This window comes from Odocoileus virginianus, chromosome 34 (genome assembly GCF_023699985.2).
Source record: "Odocoileus virginianus isolate 20LAN1187 ecotype Illinois chromosome 34, Ovbor_1.2, whole genome shotgun sequence".
Lineage (NCBI taxonomy): Eukaryota > Metazoa > Chordata > Mammalia > Artiodactyla > Cervidae > Odocoileus > Odocoileus virginianus.
In genome coordinates this window covers 21,477,657-21,500,834 of record NC_069707.1, presented here as the reverse complement: position 1 = coordinate 21,500,834, position 23,178 = coordinate 21,477,657, and the positions used below count along the sequence as shown (strand labels likewise).

The 23,178-nt window shown below is 39.8% G+C and overlaps 1 protein-coding gene across 7 annotated transcripts in view; it reads left to right on the top strand.

Moving 5' to 3' along the window:
• The window catches only part of PHACTR2 (phosphatase and actin regulator 2), a 291,648-nt gene that overhangs the window by 206,683 nt on the left and 61,787 nt on the right, over positions 1-23,178 (top strand). For 6 of the 7 annotated variants that reach the window (XM_070461304.1, XM_070461307.1, XM_070461308.1 and 3 more), the window contains exon 3: positions 20,688-20,768. The exons of the other annotated variant lie outside the window; for it this stretch is intronic. In XM_070461304.1, coding sequence (XP_070317405.1) covers positions 20,688-20,768 — 81 coding nt within the window. The remainder of the gene's footprint in view (positions 1-20,687; positions 20,769-23,178) is intronic. 7 annotated transcript variants of the gene reach the window in all.

Sequence of the window (23,178 nt, the reverse complement as noted above, 5' to 3'; positions counted from 1 at the left end):
AAATCTTTTTGTTGATGAAGTACAGTTTATCACCTCTTTCTTTTAGGATCATGCTCTTGGTATAATGTATAAGAACTTTCATTACAAATAAACCTGCTGTGAACATTCATATGCAAAACAAAAACACAAAGAATTTTCAAGAGCATTTGTTGAAAAAGCTCTTCTTTCTCCATTGAACTGCCTTACAGCTTTGTCAAAAATTAATGGACCACATAGTCTTTATCAAAAATTAAGATCTATATTTGTTTGGATCTATTATCGGATTCACTCGTCTGTGCTTTTCATCCGTATGTCTGTTCCTTCACCAATACCTTGTTATCTTGATTACTGTGGCTTTATAAGCCTGAAAATCAGGTTCTGCGGTTTCTCCATCTTTATTCTTCATTTTCAAAATTGTTTTACTAATCTAGTTTCTTTGCGCTTCATATACAGTTTACAGTCAGCTTCTTTATATTCTCAAAATTTCCTGCTGAGATTTTTATTGGAATTACATGAAATCTATAGTGCAGTTTAGGTGGAACTGATATCTTCTCTATGTTGAATCCTCTAATGTGTAAACTGATATGTCTCTCTCCATTTAATGAGTTCATCTGTTTCTCTCATTTGTGTTTAGAAATTTTTAGAAAACAGTATTAGGTTTGTTCCTATTTCTTTCCTATTCTTTCTTTTTTAAAAAAACTATTGTAAATGACATTTTAAAAACATCTGCAGTTCACTGCTACTTTCTAGAAATACAGTTGTATCATCCTACCTTGCCTAACTTCCTAAGACTAGTAAAATTTTTTATGATTTTCTATCTAGATAATTATTAATATATCATCTGTAAGTAGGGATGGTTTTATTTCTTCCTTCCAGTCTTTATGCCTTTCATATCATTTTTTTGCCCTTTTGCACTAGGTAGGGCTTCCAGTACGACAGTAAGTAGGGGAAGGGGAGAGTCTTGCCTTGTTCCCATTCTTACAAGGAGGCATTTATTAAGTATGATGTTAGCTGATGGTTTTTTTGTAGATACACTTAATCAGGGTGAAGTTCCATATAATGCCTGAATTCCTAAGGTATTATGAATAGATGTTGAATTTCTCAAATATTTTTTCTGCCTCAATATATATGATTATGTATTAACAGTTTTTCTTCTTTAGACTATTACAGTGCTTGATTACATTGATAGTGTTTTTTTGAATATTGAACCAGCTATGCATTCCTAGGACATAGCCCACTGAGTTGTAATTTATTATCCTTTTGTATGCTGCTGGGCTTTATTTAATAACATTTTGTTGAAGATTCATGATATTGGTCTGTAGTTTCTTATCTTGTACTGTCTTTGCTTTCTTTGGCATCAGTGTGATGCTGATCCCATAGAGTAAGTTAGGAACCCCTTCTTACCCTTTCTCCTTCTATTCCTGAAAAAGATTATGCAGACTTGGCATTATTTCTTCCTTAAAATGTTTGATAGAATTCACCCGTGAAACCATCTGGACTTGAAGACTTCTTTTTAAAGAAGGTTTTAAACTGCAAATTTTATTTCTTTAATTGTTATAGGACCATTAAGGTTATCTCTTTTATCTTGGGTGCGTTTTGATAGGACCTCTGGTGCTTTGAATGGAAAACGGAGGGAGGCTCTTCCTCCAGATTTCTTTATGGTTAACCAGCAGCCTCATCAAACCAGTCAATCCTAAAGGAAATCAACCCTGAATATTCATTGGGAGGACAACTGGTGAAGCTGAAGCTCCAGTACTTGGGCGACCTGATGCAAAGAACTGACTCATTGGAAAAGACCCTGATAACTGAGAAAGATTGAAGGCAGGAGGAAAAGGGGGCGACAGAGGATGAGATGACTGGATGGCATCACCAACTCAATGGACATGAGTTTGAGCAAGCTCTGGGAGATGGTGAAGGACAGGGAAGCCTGCAGTTCATGAGGTCACAAAGAGTCAGACACAACTTAGTGACTGAACAACAGCAACAGTCTCATCTCCTTCATTGAAATCCATGTTCATATTCTAACTTCTCAGTGAGTCCTACCTAGTTCATCCTATGTTGAATCTCTTTTACCCACTAGCAGTCTGTTTTTAACAGCTTTGTTAAGATATAACTTATTTACCATGCCATTCACTCATTTAATGTATGTAATTCAGTGCTTTTAAGTAATAGTCACAAGCTATGCAGCCATCATCGCAATCAACGTTCACCAGTTTCAGCATCCTGAAAAAAATCCCATTCCATTAGGAGTCATTCCCCATTTTCTTCCCAACCCCCAGCTCTATGTTGTGACATATGTCAAGACTTAATTTCTTTTTATTATCAAATAATGTTTCATTGTTTGAATAAACCACACTTTACCGAGCAGTTGACAAACATTTGAGTTGTTTCTACTATTGGCTAGTATGAAACATGCTGCTAGGAACATTTGTGCATCAGTTTCTGTGGATGCATGTTTTCACTTCTCTTGATTATATAACTAGAAATGGAATAGCTGAGTCGTATGAAAATTCAATGTTTAACATTTTAAGGAACTGCCAAGATTGTTTTCTGAAGCAGCTTCATCATTTTACAGTCACAGCAGCCGTGTATGAGGGTTCCAGTTTATCCACATTCTGGGCAGTATTTGTCCTTGTCTATTTGTCTTATTGTTACCATCCTGGTGGATATAAAATTGATCCCCTGGCACTCTAGGTTCCTCTTTTTCTGCCTTAAAAAAAAAGATTTATTGGTGTATGGTTGCTTTACAATGTTGTGTTATTTTCTGCAAAGTAAATCAGACGTACGTATACATATATCCTCTCTTTTGGATTTTTTCCCCATTTAGGTCACCACTTAGCATTAAGTAGAGTTCCCCATGCTATTCAGTAGGTTCTCATTAGTGGTCTGTTTTATACAAAGTCACGTGTATATGCCTTACTTTGTTTTCCATAGCATGTTTAACCTTCTAACAGTTATTATTATTTCTATTGTTTATTATCTGGTCCCACTTCCTGCTAGATTATAAATTCCATGAGGATGGGGATTTTCATTTTTGTTTTTTTCCTGATAAAATCCCAAGCAACTAGAACAGTGCCTGGTTTATGTTAAGCATTCAGTTAAGAGTTTGTCAAATGAATGAGTTAATGAAAGGCTCTTGGTGGGCCTTACCCTATCCCAGGATGTGTGCTGTGCTGTGCTAAGTTCCTTCAGTCATGTGGTACCCTGGCAAATAAATCTGTGATTTGGAAAATGCTAGAATTTTGGAGGGGAACATCTATCCTCATTTTCATCTTTACTTCATGTTCATATCATTTTAGAGCTTCTTAAGAGCCTTAATGAATCTTGAACAGCCAAAATAGACAAAATGAATATTTCACCAAATTTAATGGACAGGGTGAGGGCCCATTCCTTCATGAATGGATGATGAACTTAAGTAACTATTACTGTCTCCTCTGTGTGGTAACAGCCTTTTAAAGCTCAATGTGAGGGCGTCATTGACAAAAACAAAGGAGGGTGGGCCTTGCGTTTTAGTTCAACCATTTGTATACTTACATATTTTATAACTGAAGCTAATCAGACCAAATGAGAGTTAGAAATTCTGTGAATAAGAGATAATGTGTAACAGTCTTTCCATCGTACTTTCTTGAAATGCTTTTATTCTGTTTTCTTAAAGATATACGATGTTGTTTAAACAAATTTCCTCTATGCATTGAATGTGAAAGACACTATTTCTCTTCCTTTTTTTTCTCCCAGTAGAATGAATTTTTTCTTGGTTTCAGTCTTTTTACTCACAGATGATGTGAAGAATCATTATGGTCCCACCTTTTTACATATGGAGCATGTTATTCATTATAGATCTGTTCTAGGGGTAGAACCAATTTATAGGAAAGAGTAGCATACTATGAGTGCCAACTTTTTGTATGTTTGTCATAATTGAAATTAATGGTTTCATAAATATGAAAACCTTCCATCAAAGGTTTAAAATAGCCAGCTACACAATGAGTGACCAAACCGTCATGACCCATCTCCTGTAGATAACTAGAAACCATGAAACCTTATTTCTTTTTTTTTTTTTTTTTTATTAATTTTTATTAGTTGGAGGCTAATTACTTTACATCATTACAGTAGTTTTTGTTATACATTGATATGAATTAGCCATGGATTTACATGTATTCCCCATCCCAGTCCGAAACCTTATTTCTAAATGGAGTTGAAGAGACTCCTTTGTTTCCTGAACATTCTAGAAAATGTGATCTTGTTTGTCAAATCCAGGCTGAGCTCTAGGTTTAAATTTGTTATACTATAGAGCTGACTAGGATCTGAGGCCTCTCGCCTTTTCCAGGGGGAATTTAGATTTTTCTGGGGCAAGTGAACTCACGCAAGGCATTTTTGCTGAGCATCCTATGAAAACATCCTCAAACATGCCATGGATGCTGTCTATGATACCTAATAATCAGATTTTGCTGATTATAAATGACATTTTAAAAAAAATCACACCCACTAGCATGAAATATAGAATTGCTCACTCTTCTTTTTTTCTTTGTCGTATTTACTTCCCGAGGGGAATGTGGAGGAAAGGAGCGGTGTTCCCATTGATATTTTTAATAAAAAACAGCTTCCACAGGGATGGAGACCTAGTGACTTCGTATTGTTTTAAAAGAGGATCTGATTGTTTATATGCCTTACTTGGGTGGATAATTTCCTAATTTCATTTTCCTTGGGAGTGGGGCCACTTTTAAACACTTTTAAAGGTACTACAGAGCTCTTTCTGGCCTGGGTCAGAGAACTCATGTCAGGAAAGTCCATTATTTAATTTCCTTTGCATATTATTTCCCTTTGTGGTTTTGTTTTGGTTTTTTTCGTCCTGTGATATGAATCCGGTCTTTATCACTAAGGGCTAAGTCCTGGAAAGTGACTGGTTTTTGGCATGTTTTCCTGATTTGTTTCCCACTTGGAATATAATTTAGAGCTTAATTTGTATTTCTCTTTGTTAGGTGAAAGGATTTTGCGCATCGTGGTTTATAACTTTTTTTTTTGTCCTGAGTTTTCCTCAATTGCTTTCTCAAATTCAGACCCTTTCGTTTTTGAAATAGGTATTTTAAAATTTTTCTTTATTTAAAAGTATGTTATGGGGAATACATGTAAATCCATGGCTAATTCAATGTATGACAAAAACCACTGCAATGCTGTAAAGTAATTAGCCTCCAACTAATAAAAATAAATGGAAAAATAAATAAATAAATAAAATGTTATAAATTAAAAAAAGAAAGTATGTTTACCTAGTACCTATTATAAGATACGGCACGAGAGACTATGTGAGAAATGCGTGCTCAAGTCTCTCAGTCGTGTCTGACTCTTTGTGACCCCAGGGACAGTAGCCCACCAGGCTGCTCTGTCCATGACAATTTCCAGGCAAGAATACTGGAGTGGGTTGTCATTTCCTCCTCCAGGGGATCTTTCCAGCTCAGGGGCTGAACCCACATCTCTTGCATCTCCTGCATTGGCAGGTGGATTCTTTATCACTGCACCACCTGGGAAGCCCAAAATGTGAGAAATAGATGAGAATAAACAGCATGATTGGAGGGAAAACTGGTTTCTGGAAAAGAGGGAACACATAATACATCAGTGTACTTAAATTTCTTTGAAAATTCCTTCTGATCTCATCTTCATCTTAGATAGGGCTCTCATCTTTAATGTAGTTCAAAAATATCTTACAATGTATTTTAAAAATTGTGGTAGAAGGCACATAAAATTTACCACCTTTACCATTTTTAAGTGAAGTTCACTAGGGTCAAGTATGTTTACATTGTTGTGCAACAGACCTCCAGAACCTTTTCATCTTGCAAAAGTTAAACTCTGCCCATTAAACAGCAGTTCCCCATTTCCTCAGCCCCTGTAATCTGTCTTAAAAAACCTTAAGCGAATCAAATGTAAAACTTCAGTGACACTAACTAAAACGTAATCACCTATTTAAATCTGATGTTAACATATTGCTGGCCTTACATAGAGTTTCCTTGTTGTTGTTCAATTTAATGCTAAAATGTTAACTTTAGTTACTGCCTTGTGAGGTTCAATAAATATTCCTTTAGGGAGTTCCCTGGTGGTCCAGTGGTTCAGTCTGCACTTTCACCGCTGAGGGCACGGGTTCAATCCCCAGTCGGGGAACTAAGATTACATAAGGCACAGTAAAAAAAAAAATAAAAGCTCCCTTTGAATAATTTACCATGTGTGTAGCATATAAAGCATTTTTTTAAATACAAATAAATTAACCTTTATTTCTGTCACTCACTTGAAGTTTTATTTGTGATTAAACGTAAAGGAGGAACCAGAAACATGGATATTAATAATAAATAACCCTTGTTGAGTTTTTAACCAGATGCTGTATTAAATACTCGATGTCTTCCCAGTTACTCTGTGGGTCGGTCACTATTATAATCCTCATTTCAGTAATGGATAAGCTGAATCACAGAAAAGTTAAATAACTTGCTCTAGGTTCCTTTGCTTGTGAGTAGAATATCCTGTATTTGAACCTCAGGAACCTCGAGTCTTCATTTTTGACTCTTGTACTGTGCTGCTTTCTAGATCAAGAAGCCTGTGCATGTATGAATAAGCCTATCAGGTAAAGCTATCAGTAGAGTATTGTCAAAGGTAATAGAAAGAGAAAATGAAAAGCAGAGGAGAAAAATATCTAATACTTATGGGATCCCTACTTTGTGTCAAACACTTTATAAGACATTTTAGTCATTCTAATGTCCGCATCCAAGTCAGGCTGCATGACGTCTATTTTCATCTGCAGAAACTAAGGCATGAAGAAGTTGAGGAGTTTGCCTCTGATCACCTCAAGTTGCCAGATCTGGATTTGAACTCGAGATGTATTTTTTAAAGGGCTAGAATATATACTTTCATTTCCTGTTTTCTAGCTTTCTTAACTTTATCACCTCCATAATCAGAAATTTAGAAACAGAATGGAGAGAATACTAAAAGGGAGCATTATATCAAAGTGGAAAGTATGCATTGCTATCAGACTTTGAACATTATAGTTCCAGTTACAATGCAGAGGTTGTTGTTGTTCGGTTGCTAAGTCGTGTCTGACTCTTTGCACCCCATGGGTTGCAGCACGCCTGGCAGCTCTCTCTTCCACTATCTCCCAGAGTTTGCTCAAATTCATGTCCATTGAGTCAACGATGCTATCTAACCATTTCATCCTCTATTGGCACCTTCTCCTTTTGCCTTCAATCTTTCCCAGCATCAGGGTCTTTTCCACTGAGTCAGCTCTTTTGCATCAGGTGGCTAAAGTATTGGAGCTTCAGGTTCAGCAAAGTTCTTCCAATGACTATTCAGGGTTGGTTTCCTTTAGGACTGACTGGTTTGATCTCCTTGCAGTCCAAGGGACTCTCAAGAGTTTCTCCAGCACCACAGTTCAAAAGCATCAGTTCTTTGGTGCTCAGCCTCGTTTATGGTCCAACCCTCATATCCATACATGACTGTTGGAAGAAAAAAAAAACTTCAAACAGTTCTCCATATTCAAAAAAAGAAAAGAAAAACCATAGCTTTGACCATATGGACCTTTGTTGTCAAGTGATGTCTCTACTTTTTAAAATGCTGTCTAGGTTTATCATAGGTTTCCTTCCAAGGAGCAAGCATCTTTGAATTCCATGGCTGTTGTCACTGTCCGCAGTGATTTTGGAGCCCAAGAATAGAAAATCTGCCATTGTTTCCATTTTTCTGCTTCTGTTTGCTGTGAAGTTAAGGGACCGGATGCCATGATCTTAGTTTTTTGAATGTTGAGTTTCAAGCTAGCTTTTTCACTTTCCTCTTTTACCTTCATCAAAAGGTACTTTTTCCCAAATTTTTTTTAGTGTTTTACATTGAAAAATAAAAGTTTTAGTGAAGATACTCTTGGTTGTCTCTCTGAAGTGTCAGGCAGGCATCTTGGTTTAGTCTAGGCATGGACCAGTTTCTCCAGAGAAATACTGTTCTGTATAGATACTGTTCATTCTGTTGTGTAGGCAAGATAGTTGGTAGAAGAGGGGAATGTTTCAAATGCTCAGGAGCACTTACTTCTTAGTCATCTTAATTGATTCGATGTGTTGTTGAGTTGCTCAGTCATATCTGACTCTTTGCGACCCCGTGGACTATAGCCCACCAGGCTCCTCTGTCCAAGGGATTCTTCAAGCAAGAATACTGGAGTGGGTTGCCATTTCCTATTTCAGGGTGTCCTTTTGACCCAGGGATTGAGTCCATGTCTCTGGCGTCTCCTACATTGGCGGGCAGGCTCTTTACCGCTGCACCACCTGGGAAGCCCTCTAATTTCCTATATTTTAGTATTACTAAGGCCTCTTTCTTATCCACTCTTGGCTTGTCATTTGGCTACCTGATCAGCATTAAAATGAGACATTGTGCCATTTCAATCTGTGTTAAATCCCTGAAATGGATGAGACTGTCCTAAAGCAGATCATGGGGAAGTGTGTGAGAGTCAGAAGTTCAGACTCTAGATGTCTCTTCTTTCATGGGTGTTGTTTATGATCTTTTAGCTTAAAATATTTCTTCACCATTCAGAGCTGAGATTCATTTTTTTTGGCCACTTCTCTAGTCTGTTATTGGGAGGTTAGAATTTAATTAATCTAAGGATGATTATCATTATCATTCTTTCACACATCTGTGCCTTTGCTGGTCTGCACGCTGTTTGGAGTTTACTGTCTTTGAATGTGAAGAAACAGGAAATGGAAACACACAGACTTTCCATCAAACGGGGTGAACCCCCAGGGCACCTGTCTAGTGCAGTTTTGCCTGTCCTGACTTTACGAGAATCAGCCTGGAAGGGGGAATGACAAGCAGAGTTTCACGTAGCTCACAAATCCTGGCCTCTGATTACTCTCCTGAGATCACTTGTACTTCCTGGCCCATCTGGGATCGAGGACTTGCTCATTGTTCTCGTCCCCAACCTTTATCCCTTGGGAATATACCCCATGAGTCCCTTTGGATGGATTTGCCATGACTGTTCCCAGCTCAACCCCTTTGGAAACAGCAGTGATTTCAGCTGCTACTGCTGTTTGCACAAGGCAGAAGCCATCACCTCTTCCATCTCAGCTCTGTCACCTGAAATTTTAGAAGCATTAATAACTGTTCAATGAAAAAGAATGATGCTGAACGGTTTTTAAACATACTATCTTTTGTGTAGAAAAGGGAAAAATTAAAAATGAATGTTTGAATTTGCCTAAGAAAGTCTGGGAGGATACAAGGACACTAATAAAAGTGGTTATTTGCTTGTGGAGTAAAGATGAGGTTCACTTTGAATAGGTGGGGTCAAGATGAGAGCCAGTAGAGAACAGAGAGAAAGTGAGATTTTTTTTTTTCTACTTGATCCTTTTGTAATTTGAACTGTGAGAGTGTTCAGTTCAGTTCAGTTCAGTTGCTCAGTCATGTCCGACTCTTTGCAACCCCATGAATCGCAGCACGCCAGGCCTCCCTGTCCATCACCAACTCCCGGAGTTTACTCAAACTCATGCCCCTAGAGTCAGTGATGTCATCCAGCCATCTCATCCTCTGTCGTCCCCTTCTCCTCCTGCCCCCAATCCCTCCCAGCATCAGGGTCTTTTCCAATGAGTCAACTCTTCGCATGAGGTGGCCAAAGTATTGGAGTTTTAGCTTCAGCATCAGTCCTTCCAATGAACACCCAGGACTGATCTCCTTTAGGATGGACTGGTTGGATCTCCTTGCAGTTCAAGGAACTCTCAAGAGTCTTCTCCAACGCCACAGTTCAAAAGCATCAATTTTTCGGCCCTCAGCTTTCTTCACAGTCCAACTCTCATATCCATACATGAGCACTGGAAAAACCATAGCCTTGACCAGACGAACCTTTGTCGACAAAGTAATGTCTCTGCTTTTTAATATGCTGTGTAGGTTGGTCATAACTTTCCTTCCAAGCAGTAAGCGTCTTTTAATTTCATGGCTGCAGTCACCATCTGCAGTGATTTTGGAGTCCCCCAAAAAATAGTCTGACACTGTTTCCACTGTTTCCCCATGTATTTCCCATGAAATGATGGGACCAGATGCCATGATTTAGTTTTCTGAATGTTGAGCTTTAAGCCAACTTTCACTCTCCTCTTTCACTTTCATCAAGAGGCTCTTTAGTTCCTCTTCATTCTCTGCCATAAGGGTGGTGTCATCTGCATATCTGAGGTTATTGATATTTCTCCGCGCAGTTTTGATTCCAGCTTGTGCTTCTTCCAGCCCAGCGTTTCTCATGATGTACTCTGTATATAAGTTTAATAAACAGGGTGACAATATACAGCCTTGATGTACTCCTTTTCCTATTTGGAACCAGTCTGTTGTTCCATGTCCAGTTCTAACTGTTGAGAGTGCACTACTATTTAAAAATTGCCCATTGAAAATTAACTTTAAAAAGGTTTCCTTCTGAGACAATCTCTGTTACCAAATATGCAGAATTTATAAGATAAAGCAAATGAATGTATTTTTAAAAATAGAAGCAAACTTACAGATATAGGGAACAAACTAGTGGATACTAGTGGGGAGAATGAAGAGGTATGGGATTAAAAGACACAAACTAGGTATAAAATTAGATCGGCAATAAGATATATTGTACAGCATATGGAAATATAGTCATTATTTTTAGTAACTCTAAGTGGAATATTATCTATGAAAATATTGAATATCTGTGTTGTACACCTGAAACTAATATAGCATTATAAATTAATTATACTTCAACTTTTAAAAATAGAATATATATTTATATATGCTTGTATGTGCATAAACAATGAAAGAGTATACAAATGACCAATAAGAGCAAGAGTTCCAAATGTGTACTATATTTTTAAATTTCTGAATATGAATATTACCTGTACAAAATATTACCTAGTATTTTTATAAAATTTAATTTAATTTAATGCCTTGAAACAAAGCTATGATAACTGTTCATTTAACTGTTCAGAAAAGAAAGGTTTTTTTCTGTCTCATGTCTTAAAGGAAAATTAAAAAGTGTTAAAAAAAAAAAAAAGTGGAGAAGGAAATGGCAACCCACTCCAGTGTTCTTGCCTGGAGAATCCCAGGGACGGGAGAGCCTGGTGGGCTGCCGTCTATGGGGTCGCACAGAGTCGGACACGACTGAAGTGACTTAGCAGCAGCAGCAGCAGCAGCAGCAGGGAGTCTCATTTACCTCCTGTGTTATGCAGAGTAATTCTGCATACATATACACCCTAACATCTACTTCCAAATTTCCTCTCCACCACCCATCGTGACTGGCAAACAGCTACCAGGACCTCCGTTCAGAAATATAAACAACAAAAAATTAATTTCTCTTACACACAGATAAAAGACAAAACGAAAATAGCTCAAGGGGTGGAATTCTGGGTGGTTTAATTTTTTTCTTCTTTCTACTTTCAGTCTTGCCATACTTTCTTTGATTATAATACATATTAATAAACACTAACATTTCTTGAGTACGGACTCTAGGCCAAGTACTCTTCTAAGCACATTACATATTTTATCTCACTTAATCTTCTTTAAAAATCTGTGGATATACATATAAGGAAACTAAAGAAATTAAGTAACTTATCACCGAGTAGCCTGAGTCTAAGTTCAGGTCTAGCTGGCATTAAAGTCAGGACTCTTAGCTACAACAATGTTATTTTTAAAACAGAGAAAGTATACATTAAATAAAGATTATAAGATGTTGAAACTAGAAAAAAAAAAAAAAGTATTGCAGCTCTTGAGAAATTTGAAATCTTTGTAATTATCAATTCAGGATGGAGAATGCAAGTGGTAGGCTTTGGTCAAACGCATTAGGGTTCAACCAGATTCTAAATCTGTGGCTGGAAAACATGTTTGCCTTCTTTTAAGTCTTAGTGTCCTTATCTATTTGAGAGAAATAAGAATAATATTTGATTAGCCTGTGTTTCAGGAATACTGGGAGGACTGATGAGAAAATCAATACAAAAATGCTATCTAAGCACCAAATAAGCAGATGATTGCTGTCACGTTTTTGGAGGAAGTTGTGACACTGATTTCCCAAGAGGAAGAAGGGAGCATAGACACCTTCCTCTTTCTTAAGGCCTTGAGGGGGAAAAAGAGGGTCTGTATAGTTCTTCTTTCATATTTCTGCCTTGAAAACTAGAGACTGCCTAGGTTCTACTGGAAGAAAATTTAGCGTTAAAAAGCATCTATTTAACACCTTGGTTAGTCAGAACTTTTCACTGCTGATGAATGGTAAGAGGCTTTAGCAAATAGGGAATTTATTGGTTCACTTAACCAAGAAGCCCAGGGGCAACCTTCAGGCTTGGAGTTGGATCCAGGTCCTTAGAAACTAAGATTAGGAACCTGTCTCCTCCTTTTGAATCTGTATTCCTCTGTATTGGCTTTCTTTATTCTTCTTTTTTTTAAGTTGGGCTCTCCTTTTTTGGAGGCAAAGTGACCGACTACTAGCAGCCCCAGGCTCCTGTTCAGCTAGTTTTACAGATCCAGGAGAAAAAAACCCCTTTCTTTCCTGCTGTTACACCAAAGTTCTTGGGCCTGAATCTCACTGGTGCAGTTCGGACACAGCCGCTCTCTGCACCAGTCACCAATGCCTGTAAGATACTGGGCTCTGACTGGATAAGCCTGGGAGTCTTGGACCCCAGGGATGGGATTGGCTTCACGCAGGTAGCATGGACTCAGAGGGGGGAAGGTGGTTCCTCAAAGGCTACATGTCAGGAGGGCTATTTCTAAGACGAGTAGAAAAGGTAGGAAAGAGCTGTAGATATACCTCCTCTGCCTCCTTGTGAAAACAAAACAAAACAGAAATGCACAGTATCTTCTCTGTGTGTTGTATGGTTTTTGGCATAGTGGAGATGAAATGATATACAGAACTGCCCTCTTAGGGTTTGGACTAGAGTCATGTGAATATGCAACTTTGTACACATAGTATGCAATCAAAAATGTAGTAAGTTCTATAACTTAATAAATAATAGTAGCTAACAGTAGCTAATAGCAATAATAGTAATAGCTAACATTTATTCAGTGCTTTTTAGATTCTAGGTATTAATCTAACAGTTTCACTTCTTATTTAACCCCCAGAAGAACCAGAAAGTAGCAGCTGTTATCCCATTTTATAGATGAGAAAACTGAGGCACAGATAAATTATTTAAAACTGCTCGACTTAGAAAATAAACTTACAGTTACCAAGAGGGAAAAGAGCGGGGAGAGGGATAAATTAGGAATTGGGGATTAACATATACACATGACTATTGATGAAACAGGTAAAGAAGGACCTACTGTATAGCACAGAGAACTGTATTCAATATCTTTGAATAATCTATATGAAAAAATCTTGGAAAGAATATATATATATATATATATATATCACTTTGCCGTACACATGAAATGAACATGACATTGTAAATCAACTATATTTGAATGGAAAAAGAAAAGCGCGCTAGGAGCTTGGAGTTATACATTTTACCAACCAGAATAGTGAGATCGCCGTGTAGGGGGCGCTGTTTGAAGAGGATTTAAAATTCAAGCAAGATTTCAGTGAAGAGGGAGAGGGAAATAGTCTGATTTTAGGAGAAGGAAACGGATGAAGGAATGGAGCAGAGGTCGTGCAGGAAGTGTTTAGGAAATGACAGGAAGCAACGGTTGACTTTAACTTTGGGCTTGTGCAAAAGTGAGATGAAAAAAAAAATTAGGGGGAAGAATGGTGCTTTGGGGCCGGTTATAAAGCTTGGCTGCTTTTCCAAGGAGTTGGACTTGTTCTGAAGTACGTAGGATTTGTGAGTAGGGGAGTGGCCTGGATAAACAAGAAAACAGCCAGACCACTGAGTGTTTCGAGATGGAGATGTTGGCTTTATTTCTCTGCCTGACATTCTTGAGATGTTTTGGAAGGTTTTTGCAAACGTCCCGTTGGGTGGCATTTCGGTGACTGTAGTTCTTTAAATGGTTTAGCTAAGCCTTAGTGAAGGGTCTTTTAAAAAGGAGACCATTTCTTGACATTCTGCTTTCTGTACCGACTATTGGGGAGAGGTAAAGAGCCAGGCTCTTATAGAACACTTTCCACCCAAGACAAGCGGGTCTCTGTGTCTGTCTGTTTCATAGTAAGGCCATTCAGTACTCAGGACCAAGAAGATAACATGGTCCGCTTATTTAATGGTCTTCTATTTGCTCTTCTATTTTGTTCCGACATTAAACGGCGTTAGAATCGAGAATTAGGACTCTCTTTCCTTGCCAAAAGAAAACACAAGTGGCTTGTTGACTGCAAGATTTATTCTCACAGATACTTCCAGAGTAATATAAAATCTTGGCCAGGAGTCCACGGAAAGGAGCCGGAGGCATATGCCCCAGCCTCCTTCCCTGAATGCAGGCTCGGTGCCCAGAAGGACACCATAAATCACTTATAATTTATGATGAGCCCCATCGTATGCTACACCCTGCTTGTTGGCTGGTGTCTGTCCTCTACACACTGTGACCTCCCTTCTTCAGAACATAGAGACTTTTTCAGATGAGCCCTAGGACGGGGAGCGGAGGATTTTCCTTTCGGCTGGTCCAGCCAAGCAGTCCAAGAGGGAGAAGACTGAAGACTCTTGTTCTTAGAGTTTAGCCACAGGTCTCGCCTTTGCTTTCTCTAGACTGGAGGTGGGGGAAGGACAGAAAGTAAGATCTTATTAGCCTATTTTCTTTTTTAACTCGGTTTTTAATCCTCTTTTTTTTTCCTCTAACAAATAAAATACACTTTTTTTTTTTCTGAGTGTCAACAACCTGCAACAACCAGGTGGTGCTGGTGGTAAAGAACCTGCCTGACGACGCAGGAGACATAAGAGACTCGGGTTCGATCCCTGGGATGGGAAGATCTCTTGGAGAAGGAGATGGCAACACACTCCAGTATTCTTGCCTGGAGAATCCCCTGGACAGAGGAGCCTGGTGGGCTGCGGTGCATAGGGTCGCAAGGAGTCTGACACGGCTGAAGCGACTTAGCACGCATGCATGCAACCACCTGCAAAGCCCTGATGGGAATACAGCAGTCAGTGGAGGCTACACTTATACAGAGTAGTAGGTCCCACTTGCTACTTTGTGTAAGTGTGGGTCCTGTACTTACGCAAAGTAGTAGGTCCCAAAATGTGTCAGGACACATTCTTTGGGTTAAGGATTAAGATCAGAAAAGAATCAAGCTGTCCTACATCAGGTGTGCGGGGAAGGACTTCAGAAAAGGGGACCTTTGAGCAAAGACTTGAAGGAAGTGATGAGATGAGCCATGTGGGGTTTGAAAAATCTCATCCTGGTAAGGCCAGAGGCCACCAGGCCTCAGGTGAGAAGCAGCAGGGGCTAGAGCAGAGAGAGCCAGGGGAGGGAGTGGTTAGGAGAGGATCAGGTTGGGGGGAAGGCCATCCTGCCTTGGGGGGCATCTTAGAGACCACGCCAAGGAGCTGAGATATGCAGTATGAGATGGACAGATGTCCATTGGAAGTGTTTGGAAGATCAGTCCTTCTCAAATACTTGAAAACCCAGAGTTTAAGTGTGAAGTCAGGAAAATAGGACACAGTGCTTCCTTCACTTAGAACATGAGCTGTTGTAATCAGGATTGAACCGTCAGAACTTTAATTCACCCAAGGTGGGGAGTTAAACAGAAATCATGGTTTTGCACAAAGAATTACTGGCCAAGATATGGAGAAAAGGGAACCCTCTGACACCCTGTTGGTGGGAATGTAAATTGGAGCAGCCACTGTGCGAAAGAGTAGGGAGGTTCCTCAAAAAACTAAAAGTAGAACTACCATATAATCAGCAATTCCATTCCTCGGAATATATATAAAGAAAATGAAAACACTAATTTGAAAAAAATACATGCACCCCAGTGTTCACAGTAGCATTCCTTATGATAGCCAAAATATGGAAACACCCAAGTGTCCATTAGCGGATGAATGGATGAGGAAGATATGGTATATATTTACAATGGACTATTACTTGGCCATAAAAAGAATAAAATCCTGCCATTTGCAGCAATATAAATGGACCTAGAGGTTATTTTACTTTGTGAAAAATGTCAGAGAATGACCAATACTATATTATCACTTATATGCGGAATCTAAAAACTGAAATGAGTGAATGTAACAACATAGAAACAGATCACAGAAATAGAGAACACACTAGTGGTTACCAGTGGGGAGAGGGAAGGGAGGAGGGCCGAGATGAGGCAGAGGATTAAAACGATTCCGTATAAAAGCACTGAGCAGTAAGAATCTGTTGTATAGCACAGGGAAGTATAGCCATGATTTTGTAATAACTTTAAATGGAGTATAATCTATAAAAATATTGAATCACTGTGTTGTACACCTGAAACTAATATAATAATATAAATCAGCTATGTAAAAAAAGGGAAAAAGAAATCATAGTTTTCCTTGGCCTTGGTGTAAAAATCACATGTGCTTTTTTAATTAGGATAAAAGTGAGTAACTGTGAGCCATTTACTCAACTGGCAACAATACTTTTCATGGAAAAGCCCAGCTATTCCATCCAGTGACCTGTGTCCTGCAAGATTCTGGGTGTGCTGCTGCTGTGAGCGAGACCCCCCCCCCCCCCAGTATTAGTGCTGTTGTTGCACAGACGAGTGTGAGCTTCAGAGTCGAAGAGCAACTGGTGGATACTTGGGATCAGATTCTAGGAGGCTGCCATGACGCACTTTGCTCCCAGCGCACCCAGCGTCACCTGTACAGCATCACCATTCACAGATTACTTGCTCAGGTCTAGAGCGATGGGGAGCGTGGCCTTGATTAATGGGCTACAGTTACAGGGAGGGGTGCAATATTGACTGCTTTGTTCAGTTGCTAAGTCACATCCGACTCTGCAACCCCATGAACTGAGGCACCCCAGGCTTCCCGGTCCTTCATTATCTCCTGAAGTTTGCTCAAACTCATGTCTACTGGAAAAACCATAGCTCTGACTCTACAGACCTTCATCAGCAGAGTGATGGCTCTGCTTTTTAATACGCTGTCTAGGTTTGTCATAGCCTTTCTCCCTAGGAGCAGGCGTCTTTTAATTTCATGGCTGCAGTCACCATCTGCAGTGACTTTGGAGCCAAAGAAAATAAAATCTGCCACTGTTTCCATTTTTTCCCCCATCTATCTGCCATGAAGTGATGGGACTGGATGCCATGATCTTAGTTTTTTGAATGTTAAGTGTGAATTCCTTCTTACGAGGAATAAAGTGAGAGTGATGGAGAACTGGAGGGGACTCTGTTATAAAGGGACCCTCTTGCCTCCAAATATCTTTAGACAGGTGAGCACATCCCAGGAATGTTCCTGAAAGGACGCTTGCTTCGTGTGGCATGTTGGACTAGAATGACCTCGCAGATTCATTCCAATGCAAAACACTTCTGGGCCCATGAAAAACTGTCTTGTGAATGTGTTCCGCAAACAGACAGACACTCTGTAAACATGAGGCACATATTTTAAAAGATGAAGAGTGAGATACTTGTTCTGGGAGCGCGGTGGTTGGAACTTGGTGCCCTGACAGCATACCTTCCATGCCTAGTCGCCTGCAGTTTGTTCTCCTTGGCCCAGGACACAGTTATCTGCATCTGTGTTAAAAATGCCCTCAGCCAAAGACCAAACAAATAACCAGAGGCATTTTCCTATCAGGACCCCTTTATGCAAGGTAGAGCAAAAGAACAACGCTGTCGACTTTGATTCTTGGCAAGAGGCCAAGCTGCCGCTTCTAACTCCAGTATTTACACAGAAGAAAGAGGGTGGATTTTTAGCTGAGATTAAATTAGAATGAAAGCAACAGAAAATGTAACTCTAAAACTAGAGGATCCTCTGGGATCCTCAATGGAAAGGCAGAAACAACAAGGGGATACCTTCTGGACCCTCTGTTGATTTTTTTTTTTTTTTTTTTTTAAGTTCAGGTTTGAAAGCTTTTAAAGGTACCCGAAGCAGAGATTGGGCTTCCCGGGTGATTCTAGTGGTGAAAAACCCACCTGCCAATGCAGGAGACCCAAAAGACTTGGGTTCAATCCTTGGGTCGGGAAGATCCCCTGGAGGAGAACATGGCAGCCCACTCCAGTATTCTTGCTGGCTCCAAAGTCACTGCAGATGGTGACTCCGGCCATGAAATTAAAAGACGCCTGCTCCTTGGGAGAATCACGTGGACGGAGGAGCTTGGAGAACTACAGTCCATGGGGTCGCAAAGAGCCAGCCACGAATGAAGCACGCATGCACAGACAGAGATTACAGAATGGCTTTGATTAATGATCCTGGATCACTCCAGTATTTGGGCTGGATGGGCTGTCCTTTAGTGGCCATTGAATCGCATCCCTCAGTTTACAGATAATGGATCAGAGCCTTGGAACCTGAAGAGTTCCCAGCGTCACACAAACTGGCTGTGGAAGTTCCGGGACTAGAATCCAGGACTTCTGACAACCATTTGGGGTTTTAGGGCACTTAATCGAAGCAGCAAACACAGTTGGAAGCTCTGTTTCCTGAGAACCAGGGGCAGACACCCACGATGACTGTGTTCTGTATCAGCAGTACCCTCACTTTCCCAGGTTGTGGCCTCATCCCATGTCCAGTGGCACCTGAAGCCTCAAGCTTAGTGCACACAGCCGGGGAGAGGGAGAGCGTGATCAGGGCCCACCCCCAAAAAGTGGGGGCTGAGACCCTGGCTGCAAGAGGTCTCAGACCCCTTGGAGCCCCAGGCAAGTGTGAATGAGTTGTACCATCCTCAGGAGACTGCAGTGGTGAGGGTCCATCTTGCTGAACCCCTGCCTGTCTTAGCAGGGCCCCAGCGTCATTGTGGGGGGTGGCATTTGGCTTCCTGTGCTGAGGGGGGTTCTCTCCTCTTTGACAAAAGCTTGAACCCATTGAAGCTACATTTAAGTAGCAGCACTCTTTTTTACAAACAAGAGCTCCCACTACAGAACAGCTCCTGCTGGCCCCGACACCCAGTTAACTTTGTTCTGTTGAAATTGCCAACTTTCCAGTGAGCTGTTGTTCACTTGTTTCTGGAAAGGGTGGTGGAGGGTGGGGGTGGATGAGTGAGCTAAAGGAAGGAGGGGGATTTCTTTGTGTGTCTTCAAGTGAACCAATGAGATGTTCATTATCATTCTTTTCACTTTTCATTCATTCACTCATTCATTTCCTCATTTGTTTATACTGTGATTCTGCCCCACCCCCAAAAAAGTTTGACAAAACTTAGAACAAAGAGCACATGTGCTATAAATAAAATGTAAATGAAGTCAGGCCCCTAAGAAGGAGGAAACAATTCATCCATGAATTGCCATATGAAATCGGTGGTATATCTCAAGCTTTACTCTGACTTTTCTGTCAATCAAGATACACAATTCCTAGTTATCAGAAAGGAGAAGAAAATTCCAGTTTCTTCAAAAGATGCTCAAGGTAGCTCTTCTGGGGTTCATGTCATTGCTTAATACAAAGGTCTGATCCAAGGCACCCCCCTCCCTCCCCACTCCTTCCCCAGTGTCCTAGCTTCAGGCCACCTGGAGCACCCCCAAAAAGCATGTTCTTAGTGTCATTACAAGCTCTGTTTGTATGTGCCGAGGATGGCATAGAGTGCTGCAGTTCATGGGGTCACAAAGGGTCGGACACGGCTGAGCGACTCAACTGAACCAATGGCATAGGGTAATGGGGTTTTGGTTGGGTCTTGAAATTATGTTGTCCAGGGTGACTTTAGGAGTTACAGATTACGAGGCCAGGAGTAGGAATTTTAGGGAAGGTCAGAATCTAGTCCCGCAGTGGCTACCCACTCTCTACCAATGAAGCTTTCTTTCTCCCCTAAAGAACCCTGGCTTGACCTCTTCTCTGGCCCTTTTTCGAGTGTCAAGGTGCTTTCTTGAACAGGGCATCCGGAGGAAATAGAGTATGGCAGAATGCACTGTGAGGAATGTTGATTCAGAGAATTCGTAGATGGTGCGACCCTTTGTTAACTTGACACAACTTCTTGGCCCCTGAAAGTGGGGGCTGCAGCTAGTGGTTGTATGACATGTAAGGTTTAGGAACTAACACTATAGACATAAGGTGGCTACTACTGAAGTCTCATCCTGAGCTCCTAAGCTCCGTTCTGAAGTTGCGCCAGGAATTTAGATTTCTTCCTGAAGAAGAATCACGGTTGAGTTTCCTGTCCCATTACATTCTATGAAAGCATGAATTGACTCCATCCTCCCAAGACTTGGTGTTTGTCAGGGAATACTCCAGAACACTCTAGAACTTGTGAGTATGGCAGGGAAAAGAATTACACAAATGTCCAACTTCTGTAATAGACGGTGTGAGAAAGAAAACACTAACAAAGTAGTCCTGTCTGGGATTCAGCTGAGTTAACCTGAATGTCTACTGAAAGTTTGTTTTCATGTAAGCATGCATATCCTCTGTATTCATTGTACATTCATAAAAGCCTGTGTTTTAGAATGCATTACTAAAGAAAGGAATATTTCAAAGTGAGAAGTAGCTTTGGTGCCCCATAGTTGATTTGAGATAATGTGTCTGAATTCTAGGCCAAGTACCATCATTTGGAAGAAAGCTCAGTGACTGGGCTTCAGATCGTGGGCTCAGGTCATTTATTTGCCCATCCTGATTATGTTGATTCCATTCACGTGGTTTGTGGGGCAACTAGAAAAACTGGGGTCTGAGCCCTCAAGTGAACAGAATGAATGTACTCAATTCTACTTGGAATGTTTTTCGTAATTATTTTAAGCAATGAAGATTCTTACTTGTGCTTATTCTTTTTAAAAGTATTAGAAAGGAAGATTTCCACAAGACAAAGTAGAGAGGAGCTGATAAGAAGGGGAGTTCTTAAGGAATTACCTGATCAAGGTGAGGAAATTAATCATACGTTTAAAGTAATTTGATCCTTCCTTCTTTGGTCTTTCTTTCATTTTCTTTTGAAATTTAAGATGATCGTGGTCTTTGGGAGATAAAGTACGACAATCTGAGAATCTTGCTTTAATTCAGACAGCTTTTGTGGGCTGCAGGGTATCTAAGGTATTCTAAAGAAGAAATTCAATGAGCTTTTTGGTGAGTGCCTCACCATATGTCATCCTAAACCTAAAGTTTAACAAAGCTTCTCTGTGGCAGGAGATACAGACAAGATACATGGTTCATGCTCTGTTCTTGAGCTTCAGTCTCTCTCTACAAGTAAACTCAATTGTTTGAGTAAATGCAAAGTTTTAGCTCAAAGTTTTAACTCATGCCTTTTGGTTTCTTAAGTCTACCAGTAAAAGAAAAAAGACATGATAAACGGACCTCTTGTCCTTTATACTCTATAATACACTCAAATGTACATTCAATAAGGCATGAATGGGCAGATTACATTAGTCTGCTTTATGCATCTCTCAAGTATTTTCCCAGCTTTGTTCTCTTTTCATTTCTTTGAATCTAACTCTGTCTCACCTTTTCACTAACAATTATTATTTCCAAGTATTTCATCCCCTACATCTAATCTGCTTCCCTTTTCCCCTTTATCTTCCCAAGGGATAATCTTGCTCAAAAAGACAAGGATTAGATAGAAACTGAGATAGACCCTCAAAAGTAGATACCAAGATTGGTTATTTCTCCAAATAAATAATAGTGAATAATCTTCATTGTTCCCACTACTATAAAACTCATGGAAATTTTTGTTGCAACGTTGTTGGTTTACCTCATGCCTTCATCACCTTGTCCCCTGAATGCTTACTGAGGTAAAATATTATTATTGTGTTTTATGGGCACAAATAAAGTGCTGTTAATTTAGAATCAAAACAATAGTACTCCTCTTTTCCTAAAATATGTTCCTTGCAAAGAGCTTAACGTCTTTTGGCATTCACTATTCGTAAATCCAAATGACATGATATTCAACATCTGAATATTCTAGAAGAAGCTAAGAGATGCTTTACTATTTAATTCCTCCTTTAAAGAAAACAGGGAAGTCCTGAATTAAAGAATGCCATTTTTCTTGAGCCCTCAAAATTTTAGATGTTTTACTTATTATACTTCTCTCACTCTATTTTGGACTCAGACAGTAAAGAATCCACCTGTAACATGGGAGACCTGGGTTTGATTCCTGGGTTCGGAAGATCCCCTGGAGAAGGGAACAGCTACCCACTCCAGTATTCTGCCCTGGAGAATTCCATGGATTATACTATGGGGTTGCAAAGAGTCAGACACAACTGAGTGACTTTCACTTTCACTCCATTTTATGAATGAACTTTTAAGTATCCCCTAATTTTCTGTTAACCTTGAAGCTATTCATTTTCTGCCTAGGGCTTTTAGAAATAAAAAATGTACATCCTTAATGTTTTTGTGCTTGAAGGTGGACTTACTGCAGTTTCAAAGTCTTCCTCCTCTCTTATCTCCCTGGAAAAGGCAGAGAGATTACATGTCCACTGAAAACTCAAATGTTGGGTGATCACCATTACAGGATAGGCCACAGCATTGGTGTGGTAACCTTTATTTGAAACCTTTTTAAAGGAAGAAAAAGAAGTGGAAAAATTTATGGCCAGAACTGTTAATGAATATTGAATATAGAGACTAAACGTCTCTTTTTTTATCCATTAAAAATTATAGCTAGAAAAGCATTTACTTTTTCTATAAACAAGTGGCTTAGGGAAATGCTTAGTATTGCTTGGTTTTTATTTTGCCTAATCTGTTAAGCTATTTGCAAGATAGATTGCAATTTCATTTACTTATTTTCCAGAAGTCTGACTCTGTTGAGTCTTTTTATTTAATGCTTGCAGACTGAACATTATAAGTTTCAAAACATAAAATAACAAACATGCTTAGGCTTTTAATCTAAGCATGGTGTAATAGGTTTAATGTTTGGGAAGTCATCAATTACTGAATTTTACTTTCTCCTTTTTGCATGGCCCTTATATAGAACTACATAAATTACCTAACACTTAGAAGTTCCCGGTGAGGCTTATTGTAAATAGACTCTTTCCCCCCGTTTCGGCCAACGGCTGTAGAAAATAGTTTTCTGTCATTTTTCCAGAAGCAATTATCTTGAGAATTTCGGCCTGTTTCCAGCCCGAGCCAGAGACTGGAAACTGCTGTTCTTGGTGACAACCTGCTCGCTTCTGCCAGTCAAGGTTCATTCTTTCCTTGATGTTCTTGACCTTGCCTTAGCTCTTAACAGTGCTTGTCAATTATGCCCTTTATTCGGTCAGCCAAATAGACTTTTAAAATACCGCCAGCTACCCTGGGTTTGACCTCGTCCCATTCCACCCCATACCCTTACTCCCAGCTATTA